This window comes from Canis lupus, chromosome 21 (assembly GCF_048164855.1).
Source record: "Canis lupus baileyi chromosome 21, mCanLup2.hap1, whole genome shotgun sequence".
NCBI classification, from domain to species: Eukaryota; Metazoa; Chordata; class Mammalia; order Carnivora; family Canidae; genus Canis; species Canis lupus.
In genome coordinates this window covers 23,382,509-23,396,558 of record NC_132858.1, presented here as the reverse complement: position 1 = coordinate 23,396,558, position 14,050 = coordinate 23,382,509, and the positions used below count along the sequence as shown (strand labels likewise).

At 35.6% G+C, this 14,050-nt stretch overlaps 1 protein-coding gene and 1 long non-coding RNA gene across 7 annotated transcripts in view; one reads left to right on the top strand and one right to left on the bottom strand.

Moving 5' to 3' along the window:
• The window catches only part of PDHX (pyruvate dehydrogenase complex component X), a 63,331-nt gene that overhangs the window by 12,507 nt on the left and 36,774 nt on the right, over positions 1 to 14,050 (bottom strand). For all 3 annotated transcript variants that reach the window (XM_072791105.1, XM_072791106.1, XM_072791108.1), the window contains 2 exons: positions 6,481 to 6,655; positions 4,748 to 4,895 (listed from right to left, as the gene is read on the bottom strand). In XM_072791105.1, coding sequence (XP_072647206.1) covers positions 4,748 to 4,895; positions 6,481 to 6,655 — 323 coding nt within the window. The remainder of the gene's footprint in view (positions 1 to 4,747; positions 4,896 to 6,480; positions 6,656 to 14,050) is intronic.
• Positions 1 to 14,050, top strand: part of LOC140612894 (uncharacterized) — a 47,070-nt gene that overhangs the window by 823 nt on the left and 32,197 nt on the right. For 3 of the 4 annotated variants that reach the window (XR_012014007.1, XR_012014008.1, XR_012014005.1), the window contains exon 3: positions 2,976 to 3,126. This is a non-coding gene — a long non-coding RNA (uncharacterized lncRNA). Of the gene's footprint in view, positions 1 to 2,975; positions 3,127 to 5,516; positions 5,762 to 14,050 lie in introns of those variants that run through there. The other variant, XR_012014006.1, reaches the window with a different exon arrangement.

Sequence of the window (14,050 nt, the reverse complement as noted above, 5' to 3'; positions counted from 1 at the left end):
TCTTGGTGACATTGAGAAGAATAGAAAATAGTTTGTGAAGGAATATCAAACATTTTCGCTTATATATCATTATAAAACAATAAAGACACACTTATAGAATGTTATATAACTATATAAGAAAGAGTACTGGAGATAAATAACGTGGGCTCTTTGAAGACCCCCTAGAAACTTCCTAGCTGCAAGGACATACCAAACTTGATACTAAACTAATTCACCTTTCCACTGAAATAGTACTGTTTCCTGCCTCATGAAAGGAAGAAACCAGAAAAAATACTCTCCTAGTAATCTCTATATTATGACTAAGCAAGTACACTTAAAACCTATAGGGGAAAAAAAAAAAAAAAAAAAAAAAAAAAAAAAAAAACCTATAGGGAAGGTGCCAGGATGAACTTTTTGAATATTGATAATTTTCTCGGAAGTAAGCTTTCCATTTATTTCCTTGAACTTTTAAAAGGGGTCAGGTTGTCTTCATCTGAATTCTTCAAAGTCTGTATCTAAACTGAAATATCAGTCTGTTGTTGCTTGAGATGTAGAAAGCCACAAGAGAAAATTTTTCCCACCCTAATAGGGCAGGGGGAAAAGTAGGGGTTACAAAATCATAACATAAGTCTGTTAGGAAGTCAAGGTTATAAGGCAAACAAGTGACTGAACGTCAAGGGTGATGACTCCCCTCGGAGGATGGACAAACACATGAAATGATTTAACCACTATCAAAGTATGAGAAAGTATGGACAAAGTACGGGACAAGGCACGTGAACCGAAGGGGATATCAGCAGAGATATGGAAACCATAAAAAACATTCAAATGGACAGTTGAGGAAAAAAAGCCATGCAGTTAAAGATAAATAATTTTTTGTTAAGCTTCAGAGACTAAACATAGCTGAGAAAAAGTCAATGACCTTGAAGCTAGATCAACAAAAATTATCTAAACAAAAACACAAAGAGAAAAAAAAGGATGAACAAAAAAAAAGAATTGGGGCTCTAAGAGCTTTGATTATAAATATTCAACTGTTTGAACTGTCCAGAGTTCCAAAAGAAAAAAAAGAAAAACACATGGAGAGAAGTGAAAACTAATGGTTAATTTTCCAAAATTAATGAAAGACAACAAACCATAAATCCAACAAGCTAAGAGAAACCCAAAGAGGATAAACACAGTTTATTTATTTTTGAGAGCCAGTGAGCGAGTGCAAGGGGACAGCAGGGAGAGGGTGAGGGAGATCAGCACAGAGCCAGACGTGGGACTTGCTCTCATGACACCGAGATCATGACCTGAGCTGAAATAAAGAGTCAGACACTCAACTTGAGCCACCCAGAAGCCCCTCATTTTTAAATTTCTTTAAAGCATAGTTGATTTGCTAAAGCAAAAACACATCGAACATATATGCTGGGGCTCACACTGCACCATATGTAGAAATAAAACAGGACAGTAAGAGCACAAAGAATAAAGGGCGGAAAATGTAATATATTGTGAAGTTCTTACATTATACATGAAAGGGTGTGATAAGAAGAGATGGGACAAATGAAAACAAAGGACAAAATTATTAAATGTGAATGGTCTAAATAATTAAAAGACAAGAGTATAGGATTAGATAAAAATCAGAAAAATTATATGCTGTCTGCAAAGTTAGTTTGAATATAAAGACAGAGATAAGTCAGTAGTAAAAAGATACAAAAAGATATAAAAAGATTAGTCAGAAAGAATAACTGTATCAATATCAGATAAGGAAGGCTTTGGGGTAAGAAAGATTATATCATTAGTGGACAGGGACATCCATGACAAATCTATTCATCAGGAAAACATCAATATCTTAAATGTGTTATGTGCTTAATAACAGACCTTCAAAATGATGTAAAAACTGACAGAACTCAAAGGGGAAATAGATGAATCCATAATTATAATTGGGGGTTTCAATACTTTTTCCAAAAATTGAAAGAACACATAGGAAATCAGTAAGAATATAAAAGACATGAACACTACTACCAGTCAACTTCACCTGACATTTAAAGAACATTCTTCCTCAAAAGTAGAACACATTCTTTTCAGGGGCCCTGGGTAGCTCAGTCGGTTAAGCGTTGAGTCAATCAAGCCCCATGTCAGGCTCTGTATTCAGCTCAATCTGCTTGAGATTCTTTCCCTCTCTTTCTCCCTCTCCCTCTGCTCCTCCCCTCACTCATGCACTCTCTCTCAAAATAAAATCTTTTAAAAAAAGTAGAACACACATTCTTTTCAAGTACACATGAAACATTCATCAAGATAGACCATATTACAACTATAAAGTCTCAAAAAGTTTAAGAACATTGAGGTCATACAAAGCATGTTCTCCAAGCACAATGGAGTTAAGCAAGAAATCATAAAAGGCTGAAAAGTCCCCAAATATTTGGAAATTATACTCCCAAATAATTCATGGATCAAAAAAGATATCTTAAGGAAAAATAGAAAACATCTTGAATTGAATGTGAAGAAAACTAAAAGACATCAAATTTTGTTGAATTCATCTAAAGCACTGCCAAAAGGGACCTTAAAAGCATTATATACTTATGTTAGGAATAAGGTTTATTATACTATATTATACTTTATATAATATATATAATTATAATATATATTATAGTATAAATATATGTATTTATTATATATAGTATAATATATATATTACACATTATACAATATATATCTCAGCTTTCACCTTAAGAAACTAGAAAACAAAAGAGCAAATTAAACCGAAAGCAAACAAAAATTATAAAAACAATGGAGAAAGTTAATGAAATCAAATGCTCATTATTTGAGAAAATCAATAAAATTGATCAATATCCAGCCAGACTGATCAAGAAAATAAGGAGACATAAATTACTGATATTGAAACTAGGGACACAATTTCAGATTATGTAGAGATTAGAAGTATAATACGGTAACATTATGAATAGCTTTATGCCAATATAGTAGACCTCCTTATCTGTGTCTGCTTTCCACAATTTCAGTCATCCGTGGTCAACAGTAGCCCAGCAGATGATCCTCCTGACTTACTGTCAGAAGGCCACCAGAAGCCTAACACTGTGTCACAATGCCCACATCATTTACCTCATGTCAGCTGATCACATAGGCATGTTATCTCACAGCATCACAAGGAAGGTGAGTACAATACAGTAAGACATTTAGAGAGAGACCACATTCACTTAACTTTTATTACAGCATATCGTTATAATCGCTCTACTTTACTATTGTTGTTAATCTCTCACTGTGTCTAATTTTTAAATTAAAGTTTATCATATGCATAGAAGAAAACATAGTATGTATGGGGTTTTGTACCATCAGTGGTTGATCCACTGGGGGTCCTGGAATGTACTTCTGTGGAGATGAGGGAGGACTACTGTAAATTTCATTACTGAGGTAACCTAAAAAAATTCCTTGAAAGACACAAACTACTAAAGCTCATTCAAGAATAATCAGAAAACTTATACCTATTTTTGTTATTTTTTTATTTTTAAAAGACTTTATTTATTTATTCATGAGAAACAGAGAGACAGAGAGAGAGAGAGAGAGAAAGAGAGAGAGACACACACACACACAGGCAGAGGCAGAAGCAGGCTCCATGCAGGGAGCCTGACGTGGAACTCAATTCCAGGTCTCCAGTATCAGGTTCTGGGCTGAAGGCAGTGCTAAACCACTGAGTCACCCAGGCTGCCCAACTTACACCTATTTTTAAAAATTGAATTCATGGTCAAAAATCTCCCCACGAGAAAATCACAGGCCTAGATAGTTTCATTGGTGAATTCTACCAAACAATTAAAAACTACCTAATTCTACCCAAACTATTCCAGAAAATAAAGGAGAAGGAAACATTTCCCAACTCCTTCTATGAGATCTGGTAACAAACCCAGAAATAAACATCTTCAAGAAAAGAAAACTACAGGGTTTTCTCATGTGTACAGGTATAATGATTCTTAGAAAAATTTTAGAAAATGGGATCAAGAAATAGGTGAGAAAATTAATGACAAATGAGTTTTATATGAGGAATACAAGGTTAATTCAACATCTAGAAATCAACCAATATAATTTACCAAAATAATAGAGTGAAATGGTATATACACAAAAAAGCATGTGATAAAATTTAACATCCACTTATGCTTAAAACTCAGCAAATTAGGAATATGAATTTCCTCAACCTAAAAAAGGAATCTACAAAAAACCTTCAACTGACGTAAAAGTCTGAATATTTTTCCTAAGACCAAGAATAAGGCAAAAAATCTGCTTTTACCACTTACCATTCATTATTGTACCACAAGTCTTAGCCAGTACAACAAAGCAAGAAAATGAAAGTCATACAGATTGGAAAGAGAGAAAGAAAACATAAAAATTTGTATGTCTCCCAGCAACCTTAGTTTTAAGTGATTGCTGGGAGGTACATTACCAATTTCATAACCTGAAAGTTCATTTTGAAGAAGAAATTTAAAAAACTGTAAAGCAGAGGGATATCTAAAATATGTATGTAAAATCTAAAACACTCTTAAATCATTTGGGGATTTTATACTAAAATGTTAAGGACTGCTTGGTTCGGATATCATACCAAAAAGTATGATTTACTCAGTACTATGGAACCAGTTTGTTTCTTATAGGCAAAGTGAGCCAATTCTTTTCTCTAGCACTAAAATGCATCCAGATGATAAAATTGAAATAAAAAGCTATACATGTACCTTTATAAGTAAAGGACTTCATGACAGCACAGGTATTAAGTAAGTTTAACTTTACTAACCTTTGACCAGACTTTGTCTAGCTTTTAAAACAGCTCCGAGGTCACAGTCAGCAGTAGCATATGCATGCGGCACAGTACTCTTAGATTCAGTTAACCTCTTGGCAATAACTCTTCGAATATTGCTAGCAGGGATTTCAGTGAATGTGCCCTGCAAATAAATTACAATCTGTCCATTAAACCATAAGTGGAAGGGGAAAAAACAAACTCCATAACTAAAATATATTCAGTGACTTAGCTTTTGTTAATAGGTAAAGATCAATATAGGAAAGTACTATTAAAATTTCTTAGTATAAGGAGGAATATAAGAAATCCAAAGAGTTTTAACTTTATAGTATATGACTGTAGGAAATAGTAAAACTCATGTTTTAGTTGTAAGTGGGTCATCTTATGTTACTATGTTTAAGATGATCAAAAAGAAATCTCCCAAGTCATGAATAATTCTTCCATTGGTGTGTGTGTGTGTGTGAAACAGAGACAAAGAGATAGACACACACACATACCACCTGTAAGCAGCTTCTGTCACAAATACCATGCCTTAATAAAACTCAAAGCTTACAATAATTCAACAAACCAACAGCAGACAATTCTTACTTATAAAAATGGTACACAGTAGAAAAAGATAATTCAATATATTAAATAATCTGTCAAACTATTTCCATTTTGGTTTGTAATTTATATAGAAATTGCACAAGTATCATATTTTCCAAAAATTCACAACATGAAGTATAAGTGAGATATTAAAATCCTCTTGTAACTTTACTTATTGTAGCTTTCCGTTCTGTTCCTTGACCCTCTGACAAAAGCAAGATGGACCTTACACTACATGTGATTCTTTCCTTACCCTTCGCTCCATTCTGGGACTAGATCACAATCATATGAGAATAATAACGAAGCAGCTAAAAATACACTTGATTTCTTAGGAAACATTTTATGTTGACAGAGTACTTGCTCAAATAGAATAAATGCTCACTCTATACCACAAAACTTTGAAAGTAAGATTTATCTTCTGAATTTGAATAGCCTACTTCTTACAAGTATAAGATTTGATTACACATATTTTTTTTGTATGTGCAGTAATGAAGTATGAACTTATTAAAAAATTTTGCTTCCCATGAAATTTATACTATTTGCAACTATTTTTAAAATATCATACTGGAATACATTTCTCCACTAGAAAGAACAGGATAGGTTTGTGTGTTTATTTTTTAAGTGTCCATTCAGTTTTACATGAACCTGATTATCCTGCATTTCTTCCAATGGGAAGCAAATGACATGAAAGATACTAAGAAAGGGAGGTAAAAAGAGGCAAAATGGAGTATTTTGACAGCAAAAATGGGCTGCTATCCTACCTGTATCTGAGAAAGAACATCTAGGTATGTGGCCTCTATAATTCTTCACAGGGAGACTATCAATTCCCTCAGTCAAAATAAAGCACCCACAGAAGATGGCTAGTGGCACCTACCAGTTAATAGTACCACACCCAAGGAAGTACCATGATTACAGAGCATACACACATGGTGCTGAATCTGGAAGTTAGCACCACACAAACAAATCGGGTTTGAACTAGGCATCTGCAAAACAAAGCGTATGGAGTACTTTTTTTTTCTTTTTTTTTATCACTTTCAGCTACTACTAAAATGGATTCGTAGAATTACTTGTAAAAGAGACAGTAATGGTTTTATTTTCTTTCTCAATTAAATCTGAAAAATACAAATCTACTCAAACGATATTACCGGTACATTAGGTTGTCCAGGAGTTGACACTGGTGGGATCATTGGCCGTGAGTAAGGTGGTGTGGCTGTGGCCTGTGGGGGCAGAGGCACTGTGGGAGTGGCTGGAGGGGCTGGAGTGGGTCTGGATTCAGTAATCTTGCCGGTTTCTTTCAACTGCACCAGTTTGAGAGCATCCCTGAAGATAAGAGAGAACCATGATTAGCAACAAGGATAAAATGTTTAGTAAGTGGGTATGAGGTATAGAGGGAAGGTACTGAACTGGAGATTTCAAGGCTAAAATGCAAAATGAATTATTTTAGATAAGCAAATCTTATCTGTTTTGCTGATTTATATTATCCATGCACTACAATATTTGGACATTTGCAAAAACTGAACAACAATTCAAATTTATCAAAGTATTGGATGTAGGTATCTTTAAAAAGGAAACTGTTTTTTTGGGGGGGTCGGGGGGAGTATCATTTGGTAGATGAACTATTCATAAATTAAGCCATACTCTCATTCTTTACACTTGGTCAAGTAATTTTCACATGGCATTCAGAAAATGTCAAGTTTATTACAACTTTTACTACGATATTCACTAAATTACTGGATTTTCTAGTACAAATTACCTTGTTTATGGCCAGGAAATCACACCATTTTAAGTATTGTTCAATATGCTATCAGCACCATCTAATGAAATAAACCTAACCCACAGCATCACTCAGAATGAAAGAAAACTAAACTAGTAATAGACTTACCTTGCATTAATGGTGTCTTTGTTTTTTAAAAGGATTTAATTAGATTACTATATATATCAAGCTTTTGATCTATGTAAGTTACAGTGGGTATGAAGTAATATATTCTCTTAAAACGGCTTTTTCAAAAATTATAATATTTGATAATTCAAAAAATACTTTTCAAAAACAAAATTTTATATTTTACAAACTATTTTTAATCTAAATTTTTTAAAAGGTTCTACATAATATAAAAACAACTTCGTGGTGACACAAATTTAAAGGCAAATAACATTCTTTAAATTCCTCAAACATAGTTAATTTTGTTACGGTTTTTTAAAAGAATTATGAGGGGAAAAACCTAGCAACTGCTGGACAAGTTTGAAATGACAATCATCCTCTCCTACACAAAATCTCTTCCTTAATACCTTATGGCAACATGGTAGGCAGAATTCTGAGATGGATGGCCCCAATATTCTTGTATATACAGAATTATTACCTGATGTACACACCTATATAATCTCTTGTGAGTATGGGTCGGCCTGAGTATGATGGATGTCTCCCATGATTTGGTTACGTTACAAGACAAAGGTGATGGATTTTGCAGACATAATTAAAGTCCCAAATCAGCTGACATTAAGTTAATCAAAAAGCAAAAGTATAATTACCCTGGTGGGATTAGACATCAGATAAGCCCTTTAAAAGGAACCAGGAATTCCTGGAAGAAGAGATCCAGATGGACAGAGTCTCCTGCTGGCGCTGGAGAAGGGAGTAGGCATTTGTGAGCAGCCTGTGGATATGACCATGAGGTAAGACCTGAAGGATGCCTCTAGGAACTAGGACTAGTCCTTGGTTAAGAGCCGGCCAGGGGCCAGACTCTGACAGCCCCAAGGAACTGAATTCTACCAACAACCATGCGAGCCTGGAAGAGGACACCCACCTTTAGATGAGACCCTAGTGTTGGCCAAAACCTTGATTTCAACCTTGTGACCCTAAGTTGAGAACCCAGCCATGCTAGGCCCGGAATTCTGACTTACAGAATTGTTAGATGCTAAATAGGTCTTAAGCTGCTACATTTGTAGTAATTTCTTACACAGTAATAGAAATTTTTTTTTAAAGATTTATTTATTTATGATAGACACAGAGAGAGAGGCAGAGACACAGGAGGAGGGAGAAGCAGGCCCATGCCGAGAGCCTGATGTGGGACTCGATCCTGGGACTCCAGGATCGCGCCCTGGGCTAAAGGCAGACGCTAAACCACTGAGCCACCCAGGGATCCCAGTAATAGAAAATTGAACCAGGAATCCCCCTTGTGTATTGATACTGGTTTTAGAAAAGAGAGTTCATCCTTTCTTTATACCTGGTCCAAAAAGGGGTGCATGGAGTTAACCCTAACTACAACTAACTTACTTGTTTCAAAATTAAAGGGTTGACATTTAACAAAGGAGGTCAGATTGATAAAGAAGTCTTACATCTTTTACCATCTCAGATCCCTAATAAACATTGAAAGTGGGAGTAAAAGTGAGAAAATGAGCCTCTTATGCCAACATTGTGTAATTATGTAATCCTATACCAGTCCTGTGAGGGAGGTATTATCACTCCCAATTCATAAATGAGTAAATAGGCTCAGAGAGGTTAAATTCCAAATCTAAGTCAGTATTTCTCAGTTACCTACTCTATTCTAGGTGTTGAGGATCCACTGTTAAACAAGACACTTTATTCCACAGGGGAGTCTATGTTAATCAGGCAAACAAATGGCAGATATAGCTGCACTATGAAGAAAATAAAGCAGAATAATGATGAGTGATAGGTGAGAGGAGGGCTTCTTTTAAAATAGGATGGATGGTCAGGGAAGGTCTGAGGATGTGGTGCTTGTGTGGAATGACATGAATGAGCAAGCAGCCAAGAAGAGCTGGGGAAAGTATATTTCTAGGCAGGGAAAATACAGCTTCTTCTAACAACAGAAGGCAGACCAATGTAGAAAGAGGAGTGAACAAGGAGGAGAGGGTTAAAAGATGAAATGGGGGCTGGCATCAAACCCAGGGATGGCCAAGTCCAGAGCCTGTGCATTTTCTACTACTTTACTCACACCTGTGCACATAGTACACAAATTTTCTCGCGTGAACAGACTAGAATACAGTACATCTCAGGTTAACAGCAAGTCTGGGATTGAAGGAAAAAATGTGATCTACCTAATCTAAGGCAAAATATAGAACCTCCTGACTCTGGCCTCGAATCCACCACACAAAAAAGTAGCAGGGGCCTAACCAGACAGTGCTGGTTCTCAGAGCACAACATCATGATCGGAATGGGAAGAATGAGGGAGAAGAAGAGGTGCGTGGCCTAGGGAATGACCTTATACACGGTTAACGCTTTGACAAGCTTACTTCTGTTTGGAAATTAATTTTTAATTTACTTATATTCGTAACCAAAAGTACCATTTTCCAGTTAACTATGATTAACATTTACATGTGAAATAAATGGCTGCCAATATCATTTCTGAGGATTTATGCCATGAGCCAAAACCCTTGCCAGATAAATAAAAATATGAATATTGAGGGGCGCCTGTCTGTTAAGCATCCAACTCTTGATTTTGGTTCAGGTCATGATCTCAGGGTCATGAGACAGAGCCTCACATCAGGCTCCACGCTCAGTGGGGTGTGTGCTTAAGGGCTTTCTGCCCCCTCCCCCTACTGGCATGCTCTCTCTCTAAAAATAAATAAAACCTTAAAAAAAAAAGAGTATTGATCTATAATAAGGCCTTCTGTTGTTGATTCAGAAAAAAATCCCTTCACCAAAAGATATTTAGCTTTTAAGAGCTCTTACAAGTCATAGCCTAACACTACTAGTCCCTTTCCATTATATAAGGTAATTAAATACATCTAACAAAACTAATCTGGGTTTTAAATCAAATTAAAGGGGCACCTGTGTGGCTCAGTGGTTAAGCATCTACCTTTGGCTCAGGTCATGATCCCAGGGTCCTGGGATCAAGTCCTGCATTGGGCTCCCCACAGGGAGCCTGCTTCTCCCTCTGCCTGTGTCTCTGCCTCTCTCTCTGTGTCTCTCATGAATAAATTAATAAAATCTTTAAAAATCAATCAAATTAGGGGATCCCTGGGTGGCGCAGCGGTTTGGCGCCCACCTTTGGCCCAGGGCGCGATTCTGGAGACCCGGGATCGAGTCCCACATTGGGCTCCCGGTGCATGGAGCCTGCTTCTCCCTCTGCCTGTGTCTCTGCCTCTCTCTCTCTCTCTGTGACTATCATAAATAGATAAAAATTAAAAAAAATTAAAAAAAAAAACCTTTAAAAAAAAAAATCAATCAAATTAGAGTTTAGCATCAGAGTGGCATATCCAAAACACATCCATACCTTTATATGGGGATCACTAATTTACTCTCAGGCATCAGTTAAAAACAAACAAACAAAAATAACAATTGAAGAGATTAAAGACTAAAATATTAATGCCTGAATGTCTATTTAAGAAAAGATTTGTCACACTAACGGACACATTTATATTTCACTATGAGCATAACTATTTTATCAAGAAACAGGCAATTTAGTTTTATGGTTGCAGTAATTAAGATTCTTGGGTAAAAGGGCTCTTGGTAAGAATAAAAGTAAGAAGAAGTAATTAATCATAAACAAGTAAACAGAAAATCAATTCTGGCCACTGCTTCACAGTAAATTTTTACTGCTAACTTTACACTTACATACCTAATAAAGTGTAAATGTTAATTATTGTTTAATAACAGCCAACAATTTAGTTTCTATAATGCAGAGAATGCTTTTAATGATTTCTGTCCATGAAATAATTAATCAGATTCTACTTGAAGATTTAGATAGGCATTAAAAGCTCTAAAAATTAGAAGAAAAACAAATATGCCACACATTTCTACACAAAGGCAGACAATGCCCTGGTAATTTACTCAGGGTAGAACCTTCTCTACCAGGATCCCTTAGAGAGTAATTCATTTCAGTGAGCTATGACTTAGTTTTAAAAAGAAATACCACTAATATTTAATATAATTATATATTAATTATAATATATATTATATATTTATTATACTAATATAATACATGCTACATACTCACCTACCACACCTATCAAATTTTTGATGCTGTGATATGAATACAAACATTTACTACAACTATGATGTAAGACACAGATATACCAAAGATGTTAGGTTACAGACAAAGAACAAAAATGTATTCTGTCTCTGTGGCCCCAGCACTAGCTTTCTTAAAATACATACACAAAGTCAAATCTATATGCTTTTGTGCAACATATATTCAGAGCTATATGTTTGGACAATATATTTGCTCCACTGCAACATTTAAAATAGCAACCCTAACACTGAGGATTTACTTCATAAACACAATGGATCAGAGGCACTTCCTCAACAGCTGGAACTATTCTACTTGCATTTTTAGTTGAGAATGGAAGAAGGAAGGACGTCCCTCCAAATTTCAAGAACTTGTGCTAAGGTACTTTAGGGGAAGCTTAGCCTGCAATTTTTCAATCTTATCAGAAAATGACATTTTTGTAGGTGACAGCAAGTCGGTTTTTTCCAAAGTCTACTTTAAACTTAAAACACAGGCATCTTTAGTAGTATATGAAACGAAAATCCTAAATAATGTATGCTTTCAGGATCTATGTTTCTCATGAAACCTTTTGTAAATGTGTCAGATTTTGAAGACAAAAGGTTGACTTTTATGGTGCAGAGTTAAAGAATAAGGAAAGAAAACTGAATTAGGAGGAGGAAGACGGCAAAAATATTAAAAATAAAACTATTTTAATAGTGGTTCCTTGGGGTATGCAGCAAGACAATACCATTTTGTTCTCCTTAATAAATGTTACATTACTATAATAACTTCAATTCAGGTTAACAAAAAGATATTTATTTGTTCATCATATAAGCACATATGGAAAGAGAAGGGAAAAAGGAAAAAAGGGCTATTTCATTCCTCTACTGACACACCACATAATGTCTTCTAAAATATCACCTAATAATTGACTTCCAAAGACTTTTCTCAGATCACACCTTAACTTTTTATCCAGCTCCTAGATAATCCTCCAACACAAGAAAAGCTGCCTTCTAAAAGTTTACCTCCTGATTATCTCAATTATAACTACTGGTCTACTGCCTACCAAACCTCCCTCTTAAGTTCTGAACTGTCTCCTGCAAATAATCTTCACCTCACTGATCCTGATGCCTATGTGAATTGTCAGCACTGACAAAAGGCTTCAGAGCTAACATGCACTCACTCCACCAAGACAAAGGTCTTATTTATATTTATCATTTGTATTTAATACCTATTATTTGTATTATTATTATTAGTATTATTATTTGTATTTATGGAGCCAAAATTTCATTACCCAGACCAGAATCTCAAATTCATTCCTTGATTCATTGCTATCCTGGTCTATGCTCCACATTCTATCCTTTAGGAAGACTTCTGGATCCTGTCCTTATAATACTACCCAGATCAGTAATCTCCCTTTTATTTCTTCCATTTACATTCAGGCATTTTACCTTTTACCTGAATTACTTTATAAGCCTATTAATTTATCTCCTAACCTCAAGTTTTTTTCTGCTCCAATGTGTCTTATACAAGTTTGCAAAATTAATCCTTCTAAGGTACAGCTATGATTACTTTATCAAAGATTTCACCAAATCTTGATGAATTAAATACAGACTCTCTGTCTTATCCCTCAGAAATATAGGTAAGTCTACCTGGTTATAAAGGAAGGTGCTTTATCCCATTTTTATGGAGAGTTTACTAAAACTCTAGATTGAGGGCAGTCTGGGTGGCTCAGTGGCTTAGCGCCGCCTTCAGCCCAGGGTGTGATCCTGGAGACCCAGGATCGAGTCCCACGTCAGGTTCCCTGAATGGAGCCTGCTTCTCCCTCTGCCTATGTCTCTGCCTCTCTCTCTGTGTCTCTCTCATGAATAAATAAAATCTTGTAATAGAAAAATAGATTGTTAGATTAATAAAATAAAGGTACAAATAGTAGGATGGATATGGGGGGGGGGGACTAAGCTTAACTGGCTATGAGAATACTTAATTTTAACTTTTTATGGCTAAGTGAAACCGTTTAAGTCTTTTAACTAAAAATTCATAGTCTAGTATACAACTTTTCAGTCAGAGATCAGGACAGCTGATTTCCGACTCATGTAGTATGGCAGGACTCACAGTATGTGTTTAAGAAAACAACATACACAGGTCTGATGAACAAATCAATAAGGCTGTAACACAGATAACTGAAGCTACCTAAGAATTAAACCTGGATTGCTCATCATAAAAGAAATGCCCCAAAATAAACCAATGCTTTAATGAAGAGTAAAATAAACCCAATGAAAAAAGAAAAAAAGAAAGAAAGAAAGAAAGATCGATCCATCCATCCCTTGGTCCAGCACTGCCACTTAATAATTTCATAACCTTCATTCATCTCAACTTAAAAACTTTTAGCCAATATTACTGATCACAGTTATCAACAGTAAATGGGGAATAAGCATATTGCTTTAAAATGTTAACTCAAGTTGAAGAATGTAATATTACTGCCAATAGAAATGTAACACAAATGCGCCTGGGTGGTACAGTTGGTTAAATGTCCAACTCTTTGCTTTGGCTCAGGTCATGATCTTAGGGGCTTGAGACTGAGCCTTGCTTTGGGCTCCATGTTCAGGGCGGAGTCTGCTTAAGACACTCTATATCCCTCTGCCCCATCCCCCTCCCTCCACGCTCTCTCTTTCTCTGAAATAATACATACCACTATGGCAATTTTACATTAGTCATATGTCTGAAGGATTAATCTTTGTCCTCCCCACTAGACTAAATTTCAATAGAGCAGGGG